The sequence below is a fragment of the Hippoglossus hippoglossus genome, chromosome 12, assembly GCF_009819705.1.
Source record: "Hippoglossus hippoglossus isolate fHipHip1 chromosome 12, fHipHip1.pri, whole genome shotgun sequence".
NCBI lineage: Eukaryota > Metazoa > Chordata > Actinopteri > Pleuronectiformes > Pleuronectidae > Hippoglossus > Hippoglossus hippoglossus.
The window spans coordinates 8,593,384-8,615,721 of NC_047162.1; the positions used below are offsets into that span (position 1 = coordinate 8,593,384).

Here is a 22,338-nt window from a genome sequence, read left to right on the forward strand (position 1 = left end):
CTTACCTCCAGCCCAACCACCCCTCTACCTCATATCTACCTCCTTCAAAAGTGACAGCACCTATATACTCCATGCTAAATACAAAAATGACAGGAGGCTATCATAGCTATTCACATTGTTTTTACCGATGGAAAAACGTCATCCATCAAGCTGGAACCAGCTACAGAAAAATATCAGCTTTTAAGAAGAGATGCAAAGTGAAATATTCTGCATATAATATGCTGAAAATAACTTAAATCAAAGTGTGTATATAGCTGTATACTGTATACTGTAGCTCTTAAAGTCAGATAAATGTTTTATGGGCCTATTTATCTTTTGCACGCCCTTAACTGAATAACAAAAAGGATGAGATGAGGAGATTAACCGAATAACAAAAAGGATGAGATGAGATGAAGAGATTAGAGGAGGAGAGAAATAAGAGGAGGCCAGAGGGAAAAAAATCTAGGAGGGCAGCAGGGGGAGGAACACATGAGACAGATGGCACGCACCCTGGAATACGTCACAGGGGCCGGTAACAGTGCAATTTGTATGAGCTGCATCTTCTGCCTGATTCAGAAAATTGTTTGTACGTGTTACAGTGCACCTCACTGACAATTTCCCCTTTTAAAATTATGAATATTTTACACAGTGACTGATGCCAAATGGCCTGAAATCACAGAAATAACCCCTCATCCAACCACCTTGTTGATGAAACCAGCAAATATTCACATCCTCACCAGGTTCTGTTTGGAAAAATAACAAACATGTGTTGTCCTTTCCGATCTGCAGAGTTTAACCTCGTCACCTTTAAAAATGCAGTGAGAGCAGCCTTGTAAGTTCACAGTAGTGCTATAGTCAAGTGCGTGGTGCTAGTTCTTTAGCTCCTTACTACCCGACCTTGTAGTGTCTGTTGCCGTCAAAGTGAACGTGAAGCGAGGAACTTGATTCTGAGACGCCTACGGCAAAAATAAACACAACATCCATCCACTTTCAGCTGCTAAGGCAGTAAAGGTCCTTTCTTATAGCTGAATGCACGGGTTGTTAGCAGCCTTGGGGAGGAGAGAGCCGTCCAGCAAGGGCTGCAGACTCGACCGGGAAACTTGCCGGAGAAAATATTCTGTCCTCAAGGACGGAGCTTAGTGATTGAGTGACTGTGGCTAAAGCCTTCAGCGCACTGAAATTCCACTCCGTCTTCTTTAGCGACAAATAATGCTCCGCAGCCCCGTCGATATGCAAGGTCAAAAGTAATTACAAGAAAACGCATCCTCTCAATAAATGCGGACACACTCATTCAGCAGCAAACGCGCTAAAGGGAGCATTAATCTTTATTATCATTATCACCTGATGTGGCAGCTCCCTCTCCAATAAGAAAACAGTTTCAAGACGTCTTTCATGCCTTAAGTAGCATTTTACCACAGGTATGCTCCTGAACTCCCAAAGCCTCAAACGTGTTTGGTGTTGCGCGACGGCATCTGTCAAACCTTTATTACCATGGTTCAGGACTTTATGACGAGCTGGGGAAAGAGTTCTTTAGAGTGCACAACTATATATTTACTTTATTAAGGGAACAATTTATTTTTATTATACGATCGTGTAGATACTTTACTAAAATAGATGCAAACGTCCAGATAATTTCATGCAACTATAAACGATAACGATAACATGGCATTCTGTGGTAAGATGTATAAGGTTTATTATTATGTATTAATATTTACCTATAAAATATCTATGGTAAGGTACAGTAGTGTGTATGTAGGAATAGATCTTTGTTGATGTCCTTTTTTTTTGTTTTTATTTAACCTTAGAAACTCTTAAAGGTTATCTGAGTGTCCTTGTGGTGTGTTTTAGTCGAGTTGTCATTGTGATTTAAATAGAATGTGACTTTAAATGTATTCTTCCAGCTTAGACCTTTTGTCTTCTCTTCTTAAAAAAACTGTCCAGTAACGTGTGTGGGTACAACTCATCAGTATTCTTCTGTGTCCCATTGTCCACATCAGCACCTTTTCACAGTCTACGCTATCACGTCACACTTTTAGTAATTTCTGTCTCCTTGTGTGTCCTTCAGTCCTCTGTATACTTCTCCATAGTCATTACCATACAATGTTCTCCACACTTTTTATTCAATATGACAACACTTAGTGGACATGAAAAGATGCAGCTTGTACGATTAGACCATTTGGTGGAATCAGGAACGTGAAACTTCTGTTTGAAATTCTGTGCAAATGCAAATATGCTACAGTCTTACTACTAAAGTCTACAAGCTGCAATCTTTATGAATACTGTCCTCAATTCTGCCCTGTCCCTGTGGTTTAGTGTAACCAAAGTTTGCCATGGCTGTATGTGCTCACTTTTCCCGACTGCACCCCAACAGGGAAGAAGAACTCATTGCTGCTGCAGAAGTTCCAGAAGGATCTGAACGCCGGCGTTTTCAACACGCAGGAGAACGAGATATTGAAGCAGATTATCCGTCAGGACAGGGAGATGGTGATGATGGTGGACCGCAAACAGTCGGTCAGCGGGATGAACTCAACTCCAATGTCAGGAAACTCCATCATTAACTCACCAGCCCAGCCGCCCTTCTCCACTGCCTTCGGCACCAATCAGCTCCAGCAGTCCTCAGTACCCCTGACCTTCAGTGCTTCAGCTATAGCCAATGCCTCCGCTGCCCGCATGCTGCCGGCTGCTGCCGCTGCCGCAGCGCAGGGGATGTACCCCGCACCCAGTGTTTCCCATGGCAACCTGAGTTCTTCCTCGATCAACCCACAGACCCCGCTGCAGCAGCAGGGAGCGATCATGTCGCCCTGCTCCTTCACGGCTGCCATGTGCAGTCCACCCGTGCAGACCCCTCTGGCAAGCCGGAGCTTCCAGTACGGTTCGCGCACAGGCTCCCAGCTGTCACTCATCCAGCAGCCCCTCGCCCAACCATCTCTATCCACACAGCAGCAGCTTGCTCAGCAGCCCACTGTGTCAACTGCAGCTGCAACCTCTGCAGCACAGCAGCAGCAGCCGTCGCCTCAGCAGCAGCAGCAGGTCCCTTCACCTCAGCGGGGAGACATGCACAAGAGCACACAGGCTCTTCAGTCAGGCAGCTTGAGTCGAGATGTCCGACATTTATCGGCCTCCCAACCGTCACTGCCACATGACACATCTCTGGGGCCCAGGGTGCACCCAGCCTCAGGAGACTCTCTGGCCTCCATCGTGCCACCATCAGCAGCAGCGATCCAGGGAATGAATCTGCAGGGTGGCATCCGCACTACGGTGCCCCAGCGGGTCAACTTGTTCCGGCAGATGTCATCAGGAGCTCTGCCCCCGGTTCGCTCGGCCACGGCAGCGGCGGCGGCGGCGGCAGTGGCAGCGGCAGCATCTTCATCCTCAACCCAGCACAGGGAATCCCCCGGATCGAGGAGAGATTCTGTCCTGAGCAGTACGGAGACTGAGCAAGACAAAATGCGTTTTGCATCAAATTTATGATCCCATTTTTGTTCCCCCTTTTCATTTTTTAAACTTAAACATGTTTGGATTCAATTTTAAAGATGGAGATACAGCAAAAGAGATGAAAATGAGGAACTCCAGCATTTTTGTTTCTCTCCGGTTTTATTCTAAAATAACCTCAAAGAAATCCTGTACATATAAGCCCTTGTATTATATTTTAGACACATTGTCTCCCTAAACTTAAGAATGTATATTATACAGACACATTTGTTTCTTTTACGCCATATTAATCATTTATATATATATATATATATATATATGCTGCTATACACATACATACATTTATATATGTATATATATATGTATGTATGCATGTATAGCTGTGTGGATGGATGATGTGTGCGAGGTGTGTGTGTGTGTGTATGTGACTGTGTATAAAATCCAACTACAATATTTGGCAATGGCAATTTAAAAGCTGTAGTATAAACATCAGTCTTCCTTTCTGAGAAATATAAAGAATCATATATGATGTAAGTTTTTTTTTTGCTTTTTTTGCTTTCTTTTTTAAAACTGGAATGCATTGTGGATTACGACAATGACTTTTTTTCTTTCTTTTTTTTTACCACTGAGGAAGAGGAAAATCATCTTCTCCCATTAAGAAGCTTTAGGCACCACTGTGGAATAATAAGTGCGAGCAACTCTGACGAATAATCTCAGAAAGCACACGTAAAAATAAATCTCACACGCCGATTTTCCTGAACCTCCATCCCAGAAACCAACGAATACTGTAACTAAGTGTTGTGTTGCTTTCAGCGATGAGAATCCAGTCTGCTGAGCTGCTATATCCCCACAGCGGCTCGCAAACAAACTCTTGACAGTGTTATGGGTCAAAAAGGGAATAGATAATAGAAATGCTGATTTCTGTATTTTTTTGTTTGGAGTGTGGAGAAAGATATGGATGGATGCTATTGTTTTTCTATTTCTGATTTCAGATGGCTGAGATGTTATGTAACGTTGCTTAGAAATTCTGTGTATATTTATAATATTTATAAACTAAAGATTATCACCATTATGCAATAGACTGTGACATAAAGATTACCTATATGTGTGCTGTAAATAGTTTTGTAGAGCTAGTATTTACAGATACTGTGTGGTGCATTCTCTATCATAACAATGTCTTACTTCTATCAGGAACCTGGATCATCTAAATGCGACAAAAAGGTTACGAGACAAAAATGCGTACGTTTCATAAGAGATAAACAAACCTTAATGCAATAGCTAGCACAACTTAATGCTAATGACATTTAATAACCCCCCTCTCTCTCCGTATACTACTCCTAGTTCTAGTATAGTTCGAGTGAACATATACCTACATTCACATCGTAGAGAAAACACGTCTTTTCTGTCGCCTCATTTCCCAAAAGCAGCTCTTTTTAGGAACAGTTATTTTTGTTTTAATAGTCAAACTGATTATTTTGTGAGATGGATTATTAAAGGACAGAAATGAGGCTCATATGTTTTACATTTTTAATTTAGATTTCAGTGCTTGCTCATCTGCTTCTCGAGTCAAACTGTACTGTACGCTCTCACATCACAATTGCTGTCGTTGAAGAGCCCGGCACATTTTCAACACACACGTTTTTTTGCTTAAAGACGTCAGCGATCCAGTTTCTCAAGGGTGTAGAGGGGTTCGAATTTTCACTGAGGTCTTTCTGTGCCTCTGCAAGTCGGGGAAGGGGGGGGGGGGAAACGCTGGTTTGCATTAAGGTTTCTCTCTCATGTAAATCCATTACGTAGGCTTAGCCACTCTCAACTGACCCAGACTGACGCTGAGATGGGGGAAGCAAGGTCAAGCCAGAATACTGTGACTCACTCTATTAAACAAAAAAAGAAAAAGAAAAAAAAAAAGGATTTCAAATATTTTAATCTTATAATAGCTAAAGTATTTGATGACTGTGCAGCCATTACGGCTCACAGGTCATTTTCCTGCACACACTGTTGATTGTACATCGTGCTCCAGCCCTCCCTGTCTGTGTTCTGTCATTTCACTACTTCTACGTAGAGTCATGGTTTTCAAGGCACCATCAGTTCGGAGTGACTAAGCCCTTGGTGATGACGTGTTTTTGAACAAGACCACAAGTCTTGGCTCCAGATTATGTCAATAGTGTACCGATACAGCCGATCCACCAGTTGTCATGAAAGCATGCACTGTCACAAATACTTAAAAGAAAAAAAGATACTATCTCAAAAATGTTGACGTTAAATGTTAATGTTAGATTACGTTTCGTTCACTGTCCGTCTGCCTAGACTCTGTGTGTGTGTGTGTGTGTGAACAGAAGCATTGACTCTTCACATGGACATTCTTAAGTATCCGTGCCTAAACTATAGCCATGTTCCATCCTTCGTTAAGCGTGCAAGCTCGTTGCGTGCGGGGGGGGGGATGGAGGGGGGCACTTCCTGCACACGACCGCCTGTTCATTCTTACTATACTCTACGTGTTCTATGTCTCAGTGTTTTTAGACGGGGAAGGAACAAGCGATGATGATGGCCAAATGTCTCCGTTTATCCAATTGGTACCTTTTTAACTTACAATGTGAACTTCTATCTAGAGCCAGGTTTTTTTTCTTCCTCAAGTTCTCAGTCGAGCTGTTTAGGATATTTAATGAGGTCGTGTACAGTTTAAAAGTTAAAAAAAAAAAAAAAAAGTGCAATCTTTTGACTTCGCAGTCAGGTCACACTCAAAATTTGAAGAACCTTTGTACGTTTCTTTGTCGCGAGTCGCTGATGTTTGGGATGAATATTGATGCGTGGAAGGAAAACTGGCCAAAGCAAAACATTCTGAGTCATTGTCTTTGTTATTTAAATTGCACTTTCTGATAATTTAGAGAAGGAAAAACAAAAGAAAAGGTAGGGATTATTTCAGCAAGAGTTAGGGATGTTGAATGAGTCCGAAAAGGGAGCAATATCCCCGAGAGTTTGCGCTGCCCTGATCCTGTACGAGGTTCTAAATGAGTAGGTCGGAGGTAGGGGAGGGAGGGGGTTGTTCTATCTACAACAGAGAGCGCTTAATCGTGAATATGCCATAGTGAATAGGAACTAGTGCACAGTCAAGATGGATAGCAGCACTGTTGGTTTGTGCTGTTTTTGATACTTGCCTTTGGAGGGAGAGCTTCCCAACTATGTGCTTTTTTTCACTATACCAATCACAAACTAACATAATGGAATGGGCATTAATGGTGATGTACAACACAAAACTAATGAGCTTACATATTAGCAGTATAGAGACTCTCAACAAACCAGCACATATATTTGTATATTTCTTTTTTTTTCTGTTTTGTTTTGTTGGTTTGAGGATTAAAAAAAGAATAATAAAGAGATGCAAAAAGAACTGAGTATAATGCCCAGAGAGGACAAACCAAATGCTCGTTTGGTTTCCGACGACCACAGGTTTCATATGTTTACTGATGATGTGCGTAGCGGAGCGAGGGGGGGCGGGCGGGAGCCGCAGCGAGCCCCCCCGCCCTCCTCGGCGCCGCTCACACTTTCATTGTTCAGCTCATGCTCATGTAATCCAAGGTTTAGAGACAACGAACTATTAGTTGGTTATTTGATACAGACGAAAGAAAGGTAAATGTAGACTTTCTTACAACAATATGCAGACAAACAGTGTTTGTCAAAAAATCTTTTTGATTTTTTTTTTGTTTCTTTTGTTTGTAAATAATAAACCTTTAAAATATAGAAAATAAACGACAAATTGTCATTTAAAAGCAAGTGTGTGTCGTTCTGTTGTCGGGCAGTGTGCGTTTTGTTTTTATTTGCAATTTGAGGGGGGAAGCAAATGCAGAAATGAAATCAAAGATGAGGCAGTGACGGAGAGGAGTCAGAACAGTGTCGTTTTGAGGTGAGGAATCTGTCTGTGTGTGGTCACCTGGGACTTCCATTCATTACCAATCCACTTCTCAGTCATCTGAGGCTGTTTTCAGACATGAACTCTGGATGATCTCCAGAATTGGATCCCAACTTTCTCAGGAGGTTCCTCTTCACAATGCAGCAGAGATCACATGTTTTTCCTTTACACCAAAAGCTCTCTTGACATCTTCGTCTGTCTTCTATTTTTTTTTTTTTTATTTATATTCTTTTTGTTATTTTTTTCATTTTTGTTTCAGTCGCCCCCCCTGTGCATCCTGCGGAGGACCTCCTGCTGTGTCCTCCCATCGGCTACTTCGGACATTCTGCTGATTTTTTGTCAGGGGACTGTTCGGAGAAAGTCCGGAGGCTCTCACTCGCACATTTGCCTTCACACATACAGCCCCTCCAGAGTTGAGTGAATGTCTGAAAGCAGCTCTCCAAAATACTTCTCTCTGTATGACCATGCACACATTTAGAGTTATTTAATGCAGGCTAAGGTGTCTTGTACAACAACATTAGAGCTACACTGATTTGGAATGTTTAGTTGAGCCACAGAAAATTAATCAGCAGCTATTCTAATGATCGAATAATAAAATATTTTGGTGTTTTTATGACTTATATTTGCTGATTTCTGCTTCTCAAACACGATTGATTGCGTTCTTCGTCACATTTTTTCACAACCTTAATTTCTTTTGTTTTTTGCTGTTGGTTGGATGGGGGGAAAAAATGCTTAAGGTGATACCTTTCACAATATTCTAGCATTAAATAGATCTAAAAAATAAATAAATAATCGTTATTAGCATTTAAACATGAAACAATATGAAAAGGTCTTATCACAATTGTCACGACTTAAGTTTTAATTATTGTTAATGCTGTAATTAATTATTTATTGGTGTTTATTATTATTCTCTCAATCCCACACACACACTGCCTTTGTACATCTTAAGTCCTTGTGACAGTCATTCCAATGAGTACAGTGGAGCCTTGAATGAGGGTCTCTGCCGTTTAGCAGCACAACATACTGTATGCGTCCACTGTGTCTTTCTAAAGCTGCATATCTGTTCTGTCAGTTATACTGTGAAAAGGGCACAACCATCCATCTTCCATTGAGCTGGTAAAATTGTTCATCTTCTATTTAATTAAAGAGATAGGCGGTCTTAATTGAGCAAATTAAGCCTGATTAGTACGCTTAAACACTGGTAATTGTGCTACAGCCAACATTATTAGTCCGTATTAAAAAAGAATAAAAAGAAAAACATCCTAGTCCTTCTAGTGCAATCTTATCAGAAGTAGCTGCCCTATCCAAAACCGGGTGAAGAGGGTTGCTATGAATGACAAGTTCATGCTCCGACAGTGCGAGCCACCCAAGTCCACCCATGACGAAGAGGAGAGCGGAGCTGACCAGGGTGAGTGACACCCACACCAATGACCGATATGTGCTCTTCCCTTTATTTCCACAGTTGAAACAGGACTAGTGTTACAAGCCGTTTGTTTTTTTGGAAAAGGAGAAAACGGTCAAAGTAATCATGGGTCATTCCATGTCATATCATCACACTTTAGTGCCACACCATAAACAGTCAATTTGGAGTTCTGATTTGATCATATGAGAAAAACTAAGGAACGGAAATTCCATGTGTCTCGGGAGATATGGGCTGAAAAAGTTTGAACTTTTTGGGGGAACTGTGACAAAAAGGTTCTCATATTGTTTTAAAGCGCTTTTCCAGCCCCATATTTATCTAAACAGAATGCTATCTCCAATATAATAAATAACTGCACTATGAGTGTTTGTAACAGTTAAAGTTACATTTGCAAAACAAACCCTATATTTTAAAATTGGTCAGATTTTCACCAAAGGTAATCATCACTTCCAGAAAGTGTGGTCAATGGTTCCTGAGTTGTATCGGAAGTGTTATCACATCACTTATTCCTTTGCAAGGTTGAACAGCAGTTTTGGAGTAATCCTGCTGACCAACAAACAAACTGACAGGGCAAAGCATAAACTCCTCGGTGGAGGTAATTGTCACTCAAACATTATTTATATTTACTTAACGTGACAGAGCAATGGAAGCTACTTTCACTCAGATACAGTTGTTGGGTTCTTTGTGGCACAGTCAGGATATCGTGAGTCAGTTCAAGGCTTGTTTAGGTTGTTTCCAGGGAGCAGAGATGTCAAACCAGGCTGTCATGCATAAGTAAAATAGGTCCAACTCCCAGGTTACACTTGTCAACCATGCTAAATCAAAAACTCTTTCCTGCCAGTGTTCCTTAGCCCGTCACTCCCTTTCTTTCATACAGGTTAGGCTTTGTCCTCTCCTCCCGGGCCTGCATGGCTATGGTTAGGATTAGTGGGCGTTATCTCCTTTGAAATAAGATTCAAATAAGGTTACAGGCTTAGGTTTGACCCCCATTGATCCACCTGTAACTCAAGGTTGGCAAAAGTGTTGAGTCAATATTATTTTTATGAAGAAGAATATATTCTTAAAAGTAACCATCAGTGGGACATCAACAGCCAGACCGATGTCATGTATGTCAGACGGAAGTAATCACTACTTTTAATGCAAAGCTTTAAATCTATATGATAATATTAATGTGCTTAAACTGGGGCAGGAGGTTTTTAATGCAGGAACTTTACTTTTTACTTTGCTGTATTTTTACTGCAGGCTAAAATGAACTCAGTCCATGGAGTTACGATGGAACTGTGAATGTCTCAGTCGATGATTTTAAGGAATGAAGCTCTGATCTAAAACCAAACTTTGAGGACTCCGCATGAGAGTAACTCCCACAAAGACTCACATGATTGTGTAAAACTAAACTGAATGCTATCAAGTATTTAAAATCAAACTTTAGATCAAAACTCAGACCAGGAAGTGATAAGAGGAATCATTTAATTTTGTTAACATGTGCAGATATTTAAAAAAAACATGAGTTGAGCCAAAGTGCTTTATAATCATAAAAAAAAGTACAACAACACAAATACCGATAAAAAAATAATATCTTAGAGGCAAAATTTGGTCAAAAGTTAAAAGTTTCTAACCTTTTAAAAAACACTAAGAGTGACTGAGATTCATTGAAGGTCATTCAAGGTAAAAATGCTAAAAAGAAGAGTCAGTGGAGAGGAGCACAGCTGCAGATGTGCTGTGAGGGGAGGAGGCTCAAACTGCTCCGTATGACTTGTTCCGTGGATTTCTCCATGAAGGAGCAAAGCGGGGAGGACGGCCACTTCCTGGAGAGACCCCATTGACAGTCTTAGCTGAAGCTTTCCTCGGGCTCCTCTTCCTCTTTTTTCCCTGTAAACAAAAAATAAATACTTTAAACATTCTATCTGACGCCAGCTGATAAAACCTCAGTGTTGCATCATGTAGAGTAACAACGTGAACATGTATGAGTTGTATGGTGGCAGTGAACTTACATAATTGTCCCTTGCTGACCAGTCAGGGTACAGCTGGTTGTGGATCCGCTTCAGCCTCCTATATTCTTCATAATATTTCTCCTGCTCCTTTTTAGAGAGCGCCTTCCACTGTGGACACACAACATGTCAGTTAACAGTGCACACAGCAACACACAACTACACGTAACTGCAGGCTGACAAGTGGACAAACACAATTTGAACAGATCCAGAGGTTTAAGAAGTGTTGTCTTAGACGCTGCTCGGTGAGGTGAAGTTTGAGTGACACAGAGTCTCAAAGACACCTACCATCTGTCCAATGAAGGTGTTGACGGCCGCACAGTCAGAGTTTATGAGTTCGGCCAAAACCTTCGGCCTCTGCTCCTTCCTGTACAGCATGAAGGCGTTGGGCGGCTTCTTGACGTACTGCGTGTCGTCATCCTCCTCGATCACACGCTTTCTCTTTCTGTGGGGAAACAGAACAAAACAGACAGAGAGCATGAATTACCACTGTGAGGAAAGAAACTAACATGTTAACTGGGACCTTGGTGCACAAGTCAATATAAATATATGAAATGTAAGACGAGAGGGAACCAGACTTACTGTGGAATGCAGACGTTCACTGGAGGAGGAACTTTGTCTCCTGGAGCCCCGTAAATCACCTTTCCATCACTACAGAAACACAATCAGACACAGAAAAAAGTGGGTTTGAAGATAAAGGTGTGTGTGTGCGTGCGTGTTTGTGGGTGGGTGGGCGGGCGCGTTACTTACAATACTCCAATAGGTCTCAGCTTCACCTCCAGGTGTTTAGTGTGAGTCACTGTTGGCTGATTGTCAAACTTGAGATGTGAAAAGACAAAAAACAGGTCAGACAAACTGCATCCTCTGTGTCATCAGTCAAAAACACAACCTGCACATATTTATACCAGACCCTTGTATAATCACTGTCCCGATCTTAACATTGTCAATATTTTGATCCAGTTCTTGTGAATCTATCTCTAACCTGCAGTTAGGACCTTACCTGTGTCTGGCAGTGCATGGGGCTCGGCTGCAGGAAGCTCTGCTGCTGGTAAATCAGTGGAGCGACCAGGTCAGCGCGTAGATCCTCCAGCAGCTGCTCCAAGGTGAGACTTGTAGCCACCAGGGGGGTGTATTCAGCAGTTGTCCCCTCCAGGGGGTAAAACCAGTCATCAACCGGGATGGCCTGAGGATGTGTAGGGTCACTCATCTCTCCACAGATCTCCCTTACAATCGCCCAGGTCGCCTCCAGCTCATCGTAAATCTCCGTATTCTCCACAAACCCGTAGACATGAGCGTTAAAATCCATTATCATCAGCTGCGTCTTTGAGATTTAAGTGAAGAAATGTAGATTTTCCGTCCAGAAGTTTCTCCGTGTGTTTCTCGCTGAGCTTCACAGGTGAAATGACCCAACTGATGCTAATCGTCACTTTATAGTCCAACGAACATTCTAATTGACTTTGATCTCTCCTTAACAATGTGTACTTAAAATGTTCTATATGCACCAATTGTGCCTTTTATCTTTTACACGCCTTTCTTCTTTCCTTTCTTTCTTTAATCTATATTTTTTCGTACAGGATCACATATGTATTATAACATCCATAATTGTCATATATATATATATATATACAATACTGATGTTTTCTTGTTTTTCACAAAATAAATCTCACACATTCAATACATAAACTCAATACAATCACAACACAGCTATGATAATGAAGTGTTTTGTATTCATGGTTGTAAAACAGACAGAACCAAAAGAGAAGTGGAAGTTTTAAGTCTGTAGATGTTTAATGAGACATTTAAATTGGAAGTAGTTCCGACAGAACACAAATCAGCATATCTGAGGGGTAAAATAAAATCAACTTGTGGTTTACTCAGATGAAAACTATGAATACAAAGGACTTTACTATAATCATCAGCACACTAAAGCTAAAATCAATTAAAAGAGGTCATCATTTTCTTATGAAATTAAACATAAATGCATATCTTTTATGCATTGTAAAATAAAAGTTGATATAGTAGCGCATATCAGCAAACATGATACACTGATGCCAACAGGTCTGTGAAAAGTTCATATTGATAATTTCATTTGTTTAATTAATGTTTCTCTATGGGTTAAGTGTTATCTATAAGATATTACATTGTCTGTACAACAAAATGATTAAGCAAAACAATTTGCATTGATGCTTATTTGTTCTGTGGGAATCATGAAAATGAATCATTCTAGTTAACTATGTTAAATGATTATGTTTACAACTTTAATTTGTCATACGTTAACATGGGCTCAACAGTACAATGAAAGTGTTGGATGAGAGGAACAGATCAGCTCGGCAATCAGAGCAGTCATACAAAATATAAAACAAGGATAAAGGCAAAAACATTAATATAATAGTGGTAAATATAAACCAGATCAAAACTTGCTACGTGAATTGACTGCTTGTTGAAATGTAATCCATCAGGGTGAGTTTGAGGTCCTCTCATATTTGTGTGGTAATTCTGTGATGTTGTAGTTTCAGTGTTACATCCGTAGAACATGCGCCGTAACCTTGGCGTGACCATAAAATGACTGAAGACCTACAAATAAATTTGCTTGTCCTTTAGAACGCTGTTAACCTACAGATTCAATTTATTTACAGTTGCATATCAAAGTGTTTTATTTGACCTGCAGCTCTTAATGTTAAATTACACCAAGGACAGTGAAGTCCATTATACTGGGGAGGGGTGAAGACCACAGAAGTGCGTCGTAAAGCATCTCACTGGTGGCCAACAGTCGCACTGTGGAGTTTTCTCGACTAATGATGGATTTTAATATAATCCCCATTCAGATATATTTCAATAGATCTGTGGCACCAGTGGTAATGACTTGTGATTTACAATTCATCCGCTTAACACACTACACACAAGTACTTAAAAGGGTTTGGTAACACCTCAGTGTGTAAATCCACTGTCGTGCTCGATACCATATATTCTCACTTTCTGAATTTAATTAAATTTTTATAGAAAATAACTTGCTTGCCACAAAAAGTGGTTTAGATGTTTCATAAGTAGACAAGTATCATTTGCATAAAGCTGTTTCAATCATTGCAGTGCAGTTGTGAATTTTGGTTGCTGTGACTTTGTCGACGATTAATCTAATGCTCCAAACATTGGTGCTCTTTCTTTTCCTCCAATCTGAAGCATGTAATTCATTACTACATGCGCATCAAGCAGGTAGCTCCTTTCAGTTTGTGTCCCGTTCGTCCCCGAGATCAAATTTCATCACACGACTCGAATCAATGTCGGTCTTACTCCCTTCTCCTCCGTCGCATTTCATTTTCAGCAATCACCTCAAGACGTTTGAAACATTAGGAACTAAGCGGCCGTTCCTCGGGCGTTCAAGTAAGGTCGCACCCATCAGGAGAGACAAGCGTAGGGTATCCGCGAGGCAATTTTTAGAGGTTCTGATCTGAAATAAGTCATACTTTTCATTTCCACGACAGGCCAGAGATGGATTGTGGACTTTTTTTAGCAGGGTCACCTCATTTTCCATCTCCCGCGGTCTCCTGCCTCCTCTCACCTCCTATATTTCCCCCGCTCTATCGAGTCAGAGTCATTTTCCTCAGGAAAGTGTGTACGTGTTTGTGTTTACTCGGTGTCTGTGCAAGCACTGATGAGACACACACTGTCCTCGGCTGTTGGATGAGAGCTTCCTGGGAGCCAAAACAGGGGACTGATTAGAATGCAGGAGCTGGCCAGCCGCTGTTTGGCCTCTTCCTCTGCTGCTTTGTCTCTGTCTGTGTCTGCCCACCCTATTTGTCTCACACACACACACACACACACACACACACACCAGCTGGTCTCTTTTGTGTTCTGTTTTGTTTCTCCTGTTCTTTGCTCTCTGGTCCAAATGTCAGTGAGTGGAAAATGAGAAAAAAAAAAAATTATGCATATTTTTTCGTGTATAAATACAAAGCAGCAAAAACAAGTTTATGACCTGACTGCAAAGCTTGTTACTCCTTTGACCTGAAAGGGAATACATTTTTTTCCCCCACTTAACAAAAGGGTTGTGTATAGCACCGGTTATAGGTGCCTACTGAACCGAATCCCAACGCAGAAACTGTTATTTAGTGTTTAATTATTGTAGTTGAGTTTTATTTATGTCATGTAAATTAATGTGTAATTTCCATTCCCCCTTTAGGCACCAGAGCCGTTTTAAAAGTATTGATTTAGCAGCGGTATCAGAAAAAAAACACAAACAGACAGAGTCAAGTCTGACAAACAAAAATAAAAACAAAACCAAAAAAAGGGGGTTTTGTCAAACCATGCAAAACAATGAGCAGATAACCAGAAATTAATTATTTTCAGGAAGACGCAGCAATGCAACCAAGTATATCCGACGTCTGAGATGATGTATCCGCTCCAGAGCGGCAACAACCTGCGGACTTAACAACGCGCTTCCCAAAAGGTAACCGGATTATCCTCTCTGAGTCTCCTCTCCCCAATACACACAATGACTCAAGCTATTAGTCACTTGTGAATTGTTGGTTCAGATTACGCTGGGTTGTGGGCTGGAGTTGTGATTGGATTATTGAATGATTGTTGTTGTGACTGTGGAAAACCTGAATGACCTCTCTGATAGGTGACCTGATGTGATCTAACACTGGTCGCTGCAACTTAACACAGATTGTGAACCAGCCAATGATTTAACATGCGTTCTTTTTCAGGTCTGTAGCTTTACAAATGCACTATGTCAGCATGTCCATAAACTATAATATCAATATATATTATGCAGAGATGTTCTGTACAACACCACAGGTGCCAAAAAGAGTGCAGGTACAGATTAAAATAAGGTTGGGTAATTTAATATGGAAGGCAAAAGATCGGAGGACATTTTAAAATATGCATTGTAATGGAAATGGAGCCATCTCACTACGCATCTTCTTCAAAGAGGACACAGCAGGAGTGCTGCCTTTGTGATCTGAACTCAATATTGAAGTCTGAGAAGTCGATCAAGATTAGCTCAGTGAGGTCTGCCCTTCACGGGAGGCCCTGTTCAATGTGGGACACTGCAGCCGCACAGAAATGAACATTTGGAAAGTGTAGCGCTGTATATCCTTCTGTTGAATGGAGATGAATGGGAAATAAAACTGCTGCCTTTAACACATACTCTGATTTTTAGGGTGATTCATTTGCATGTCATTTCATATTTTTCAAAACTTAACGATGCACTTACTTCTAGGTTGTTTATTTCTTGTTTCCAGTTCACTCGACAACAATGGACTTCGAACATGACAGCTCAATAACACAGCCACAATAACAACATTGGCAGATCCCCTTATTGTTTACATCTTAAAAGATTCGTGACAATCCCAATTCTCTCGGATAAAGTCCAAAAATAGAATCAGAAGCATAGGTATCTGCACTCAGGGCCAAGTCAAATGATATAAACATGTTGTTTTGGAAACAGATGCTTACAGTCTGCAAAATGTGCACAGGTGCAGGCAGCAGCAGCAACATCAATTTTCTTTCACATTTCATGCCAGATTATTCGTGACAGTATTACACGGACAAATCTGGAAAGCTGGACCCAAACAAAAAGCAAACACTACTTGAAGACAATTAATTTACCTAACAATATATTTGTTTGTAGTCTATCATGCCAAATTGTAATTATGCATGTCCATCACAAGTTACCAGTGCCCAAAGTGTGGTTTCAATGTATGTATATCCATCTATCTGGTTTATATATGTTACATAAAATTAAAAAAACTTTAAGGAAATGCAAAAAATATTTAGAATAAAACAGTATGACTTCAGATATCAGATATATGTAGAGAGACAGGATGACTAACGTTCCTCAAATTAAAACATTAGCAACAATTTTTTTATGTGTACTACACAGTTTGACTGGCACTCTTTTAATGATGTCATCTTGACTTCCTCAGTAAAGGTTTAATTGCACATGTCTAGAGAATTAGTGCCACTATTATCTTGATTAATATTTGTATGTGAATAGTAATAACAGTAGTACATAAAATTGTGCATTAATTAGCTTTTCTTTCGACAGTTTTCCGGAAATTTGGTTAAAACTTGCACAAAAGATGAAAGACTGATCATAGGAAACAGAGGAATCTGTGAATCCTCGTTGTATTCAAGAGAAAATACTGTAACCAGCAAATAAGTGGTTATTATTTGATTATTAAACCTGCCATTGATTAATTTTCACCTGATTGAACAATGGATCTTTTCATACATGAACTATTGTACCTGTCAGGCTGCATGTAGCAGCCTCTCCCCCCCCCCTCAGGAATCACACTGAGAACAGCAGACATTTCCTCCATTTCGCAGAATTTCTCTCTTTTTTTTTGTTTTCTTTGCGTGTGGTACCCAGATGTGCTGTGAGTCACTTTAACCTTTTCCAAGCACCTTGCCTTCACATAGCATTTAACCTCAAATATGACTGCTGGGTGTCTCCACTGACCTCACGGTAGAGGTTAGAGGCTTCTTGTTATCTGATAACACACAGACACGCTCTCTCTCTCTCTCTCTCTCTCTCTCTCACACACACACACACACGCTTTTTCTGTTTCACCCTGAGCAAAAGCCTCATATAGCTCCTGCAGTAGCAAAAGCTGAATCCCGATTATCAGCAAGTTTTGAGAGGACAACATGCCTGAGGGGGAACAACAATGAAAGATAACAGCGACATGAGGCAAATATTAAATGTGAATACTATTGTAATAGCCACCTCGGCTGTGTTGTGGCCGGGCCCCTTCATGCTGCTAATGCTGCCTCACCTCCACCTTTCAAACACCTATTGATGAACTGTCAGCAGATGGTGTTCATCATCCCCTTCATGGAACACGTCTTTCCATCCATTACACCTTTCTCTACTGTGAAGCCCTTTGCTGCAGCTGTATTCCCCTTTCGTCCTCCCCGCAGCCCCGAAATCCACCCACAGAGTCAAAGAGAGGAAGTAACGAGAAGCCTTTATAGGTGGATGGGAATCTATTGATGAGTGGCTCCGACAGTTCATAACAAACTACGTCAACCTTGTTTCTCCCTAGTGTCCCTTTAGAGAGACCAAATAATGTGATTAACTCATAGAATATTGAATCAAATAACTACTGTTATAAACATAGGATTAATTACTTTGAAATACTTAAACGTACACCACACTTTCACTGTTTATTGTTGTTTATGTTTACTATGTTTTCAAGTTGTCAGCCCATCCCTCTGCCCCATTTTTGTGAAGATGAGATCTCTTCATCGCCTTGAGGTAATTTCTCCAAAGTTGGTACAAATCTTTACTTGAATTATATTTTGTGGATTTATATTTTGTGGATTTTGCAGCGTAAAGTCAATTAATCCATTCCCATAAAGCGACTAAAATTTATTAAAAAGGGCACAGAGCACCACAGGTTTGTTTCAGTTCAATTGAGCCTTACAATCTAGAGATAACTGCTGTATAAACTATTGACTAACTGCAGGGAGAAGAACAGATTTTGTGGCCTTCCCCATAATCATTTGTCTTCATTTACAAGCACAAATGCAATTTAGAAATCATCTACGCTCAGGTTTTGACAAAGATTAATTTGTCAAACGCTACGTATCAAACAAATAATCTTGTCTTGTGCTATTTAATATGACATCAAATGCATGACACAGCACTGTGGATGAAAGCTTGATCCCGTGAGCAGCTCCGTATCTTCAGTTGCTCATCTGAATCCCTCTCTCTGACTGACTCGTGGCTTTGATCGCGCACACATGCAGCAGGGGTCCTCTTAAGGGGTCTTGATCAGTAGATTATCTTATAACTGCATCAGCGAGCCCAATGCAATATCCCCTCACCAGACCCACTGTTCTGCTCTCCAACATTAATCTCTCAGGATTAATACTTTCCTAGAAACGTCAGCCTGCAATATGAACAAGTGACAGGGCAAAGGGAAACCCGACGTGCTCCGACTGATCCCTCTAAGATCAAGGCCTCGTACGCACAAAACAGATAATGTTGACAAATGTGCACTTAGCGTGAATCAGTTGTGCACTGGACTGATCTACACTTTGTGTTTAAACAAAAAACAATATTGTGTTAGGATGTTATAAGGGCAGCAATTAATTTCATGATAGAAAAATCTGCCAATACTTTCTTCTCATTAAGGTTTCAGTCTATGAAACATCTTGAAATATTGATCACAATTTCTCAGAGCCCATGGTGACCTCATTAAATGTGTTTTTCTTTTGTCTAACCATCGGTCCAAAATATTTAATATAACTCAGGGAAATGCAGCACATTCTTACGTTTCAGAGCCTGGATCTGTCAAACAATTGGTATTTAATCTTGGGCCAGTAAGGTTCTGCTTAATTTTTTTGACAAGTGACTAAATTGATTGACTAATTAAGTTGTGTTGATTGCTAACATTTGCTAATTCACAATACAGTTAATAAATCACCAAGGTGATAACAAGTTATCCTGAGGGGGACGTGAAAGTGTGTAATTAACTTCTTGATAACTTCTTGACAGAGTTTTTAGATATACAGACAGGTCGAATAAAAGTGGTTTTAAATACAATACAGGTCTGTTCTTCATTGGTAACTTTTCTGGTATCCTTTTGGTTAAGCATATCACAGTATCAGAATTATTTAAAAATAATATTTCACTTTGTTTTGTCACAAAATATTCTCTTGCTAACTACCAAGACTATTTCTATTTATTTTCTCTGCAGCAGTAACTCCAGAAATGCCCCCGACACATTGCACCCTGACACGGTCATTGCTTCCAGATCAAGTGCAACATGTGGCTCAATTAGTTGCAATGACCCTGACATTGTTGTGATGTGAAACACAATACTCACCACTCTCCCCGGCAGGACTCTCTGCAGCATCACTAATTCTGCCCTGTAATGAGGTTCTACTTTACTGTAGAGAGGATATGTGTAATAATTAATTCCTGGCCTCTCCATTACAATGATGGAGCACCACACACAGAGAAGGTTACTGACAAATTAAAAAGATGAATGGTCAATCTGATTCAATAGCTAAAGTGGTAATCAATTTATACTGAGTGGATTATCTAGGCTGTGTTATATAAGAGAACTATTATGCTCAGTTTGCAAACTAAATAAGAAAATAAGATGATGTGTGCGCACACATACACAATAATGAATTCCTTTATTTATTTGCATTTGCAATATGAGTAAAATTATTAATAATAACATGTAGACCCTTATGAGTTGGAAGTCTTGTAGTGGGAAACCTGAATTGCTAGCTTCCATTTTTGAGCTGTAATAACAGCAATTAGTCAGTGTCAGAAAATATCTTAGAGTACCCCCCCACCAACACCGGTTTATCTCTCTCTATCCTCGCTTTCACATTAAAATTATTTGATTTGGTAGCGCCTGCACTTGAGTGTTTGAACACAATTTCATTGGATGGTGCTTCCATTGCCGCATGAAAAGTTCAGGACGTTCAATGCACATTCAATGCACCTTTCTAGGTTATTATATGTAGAACTGCCTCAACGTTCTTATTTCTGAATACGTGACATATCGCATGTTGCTTCTTCCCGGTACCAAGTTCCTAGATATATTCATATAAGATTATGGAGACGGACTTCAGAGAGCTTTCTTCATTTTCAACAAAGATATTACAGTACATCTTTAGGCCTGTGACGCTGTTTTAATTAAGGTCTAGTATCACTATCACAATAAAACCTCAAGAGCTGTTGAGTGAATCACATCACGTCCTCTCATGTACTCTGCTGTGTCTACTTTCATATTTAATGGCGTGTCAATGACAATGTGCATATCTAATCATTTCAGGAAGCTGCATCCATTACCGACTGATCGTATACATGCTACAATAATTCGAAGCGATTTGACTCTCAGTGACTGCCTCTCATGTAGAAAGTAAGCCAAAGTGAATGCACACAGGTGACTGCATCGACAGACATCGGATCCATAACTTCAGAGGTGCTTCTTTCCGAGCCCGACAGATAGATTTTTTAATGAGTGTGTGATTAGATATTGATTATATATAGCACCATGGTAAGTTTAGGTGGAGAGGTCGTTTATCAATTAAGTGGCTATACTTTCCTTTAAGTAAACTATCCACATTGAGGAAGAGAAGAGCAGTTAGAAAGATAAACAACTGCTTATTTGTTTATTGTGGCCTAACAGTATTATGCACGTGAAGATGGTGTAACTTAAAACCGTGTGCATGTTTATACATATCCATTTTTATACATATCCATCCTAAAAATATTTTTTATAACAATGTATTAAATTACTTTTGACTTTCACAGCTATTTTAAGAGAAAAAGTGTCTAACAATGATTGTACACCTCCTGCGCTCCAGACAGAAGATACAATACGAGACAAGGCAGTGAACGTGAAGTGGAGACCCAAACCTGAGCTAAAACAAAGTGGCTATTGGACTCACATTGACCAGGTGCTGGACAGAAACTCAATTCTGCTCCATAACAAGCTCACCTATCAACTCAGAAGATCATTATGTCAGTTTTATGATCCTAATTATGTTTTGCTGCCCTAAAGTGGCCGACAAAATTCACACACGAGCGATTTTAATCCTGTGTGGTGGGAGACATGTGCTACTGCAAAGGCGATGGTCTGCCTCGGCCATTCTGCATTAAATCACCTCCAACTAATAGACAGATGGTATCTTGATCAACTGAGATGGTAAATCTGAACCCAACAATCCACAAATATTGAGTGAAACACTCAAAAACACGCAGCGGACCACCTCCTCTATACAAACACATGTAAGATATGATGCCTAAACCCTTGAATGACCACTACTGATACACTGGATGTTAAGTGCAAGCAGAAAACCCTGTCACCTAAGTCATGTTGAGTTTCAGATGCAGGGTGAGTATGTTACTCAACATTATTATATCATCAGTTGTGTGCAGAGAAAAGCCGTGTCCCTGCAACATTCACCTCTACTAGAGGTTCCCTGGTAAACATTACACAGAGAGGGTTCAGCCCAAAGCACTGCACTCCATACTCAGACTTCATATTTCAAAACAGTGGGTTTTCAAAGCATCATTAGGTTTTAATTTCAGAGGGTGTTTCATACACAGAGGTAGATTCATGGGGCTGCAAAGGGACATTAAAACAACGCAGAGACGACATTTAAATAAATCAAGTTATGATTAGAAAGCAGAGTTTTATACCATTTTCAAGAAGTATGAAATAGATTAAAAAGGGGCAGAATAAAGGAGGTAAAGATATTGGAAGATGTGATGCTACATGCTAGCTGCTGGACAAGTGTGAGTAAGTCCTACACATTCATAACAACACAAAGAGAGACATGGCGGAGCTGCTAGCAGGTGTAGCTACATGATACATGTTATAAAAGCAGCAGGGGAACGAGCCGCTGTCCTGTAGCTTAGTGAGTTAGCATCGACAGAATCAGACAGGTGCCAGTTTATTAGGAACACCTAGCTAAAACCTAATGCAGGGTAAATACAACAGTACTGCAGCGAAGCATGTAGCTTTATAAGGTTTTACTGTTCACTATGTGTTGTTTGAAAGTGCTGATTCAAATGTGTGGAGGTTGAAGTTTGTTATGTTGAATTATTGAACTATTTATTATCAGTGTTTCTATATATT

General features: G+C 40.2%; 2 protein-coding genes across 3 annotated transcripts in view; one reads left to right on the forward strand and one right to left on the reverse strand.

Moving 5' to 3' along the window:
• Nucleotides 1-7,182, forward strand: part of LOC117771659 (potassium/sodium hyperpolarization-activated cyclic nucleotide-gated channel 1) — a 70,590-nt gene extending 63,408 nt beyond the window's left edge. The window contains exon 8 of the mRNA XM_034602287.1: nucleotides 2,351-7,182. Coding sequence (XP_034458178.1) covers nucleotides 2,351-3,450 — 1,100 coding nt within the window. The 3' untranslated portion in view covers nucleotides 3,451-7,182. The remainder of the gene's footprint in view (nucleotides 1-2,350) is intronic.
• Nucleotides 7,183-9,481: 2,299 nt separating this feature from the next.
• LOC117771739 (putative transcription factor SOX-14) lies at nucleotides 9,482-12,128 on the reverse strand. 2 transcript variants are annotated; one of them, XR_004615634.1, is made up of 7 exons: nucleotides 11,727-12,128; nucleotides 11,477-11,544; nucleotides 11,309-11,377; nucleotides 11,015-11,171; nucleotides 10,730-10,837; nucleotides 10,379-10,607; nucleotides 9,482-9,572 (listed from the first exon to the last, which is right to left on the reverse strand). XR_004615634.1 is itself a non-coding variant. In XM_034602459.1 (6 exons), exons 1-6 carry the CDS (start codon nucleotides 12,036-12,038, stop codon nucleotides 10,473-10,475), a joined length of 849 nt encoding a protein of 282 aa, XP_034458350.1. In that variant the 5' UTR covers nucleotides 12,039-12,128; the 3' UTR covers nucleotides 10,281-10,472. The 2 variants fall into 2 exon arrangements, 1 of the variants encoding a protein (XP_034458350.1); XM_034602459.1 differs by lacking the exon at nucleotides 9,482-9,572 and having other exon boundaries at nucleotides 10,281-10,607.
• Nucleotides 12,129-22,338: the final 10,210 nt, after the last annotated feature.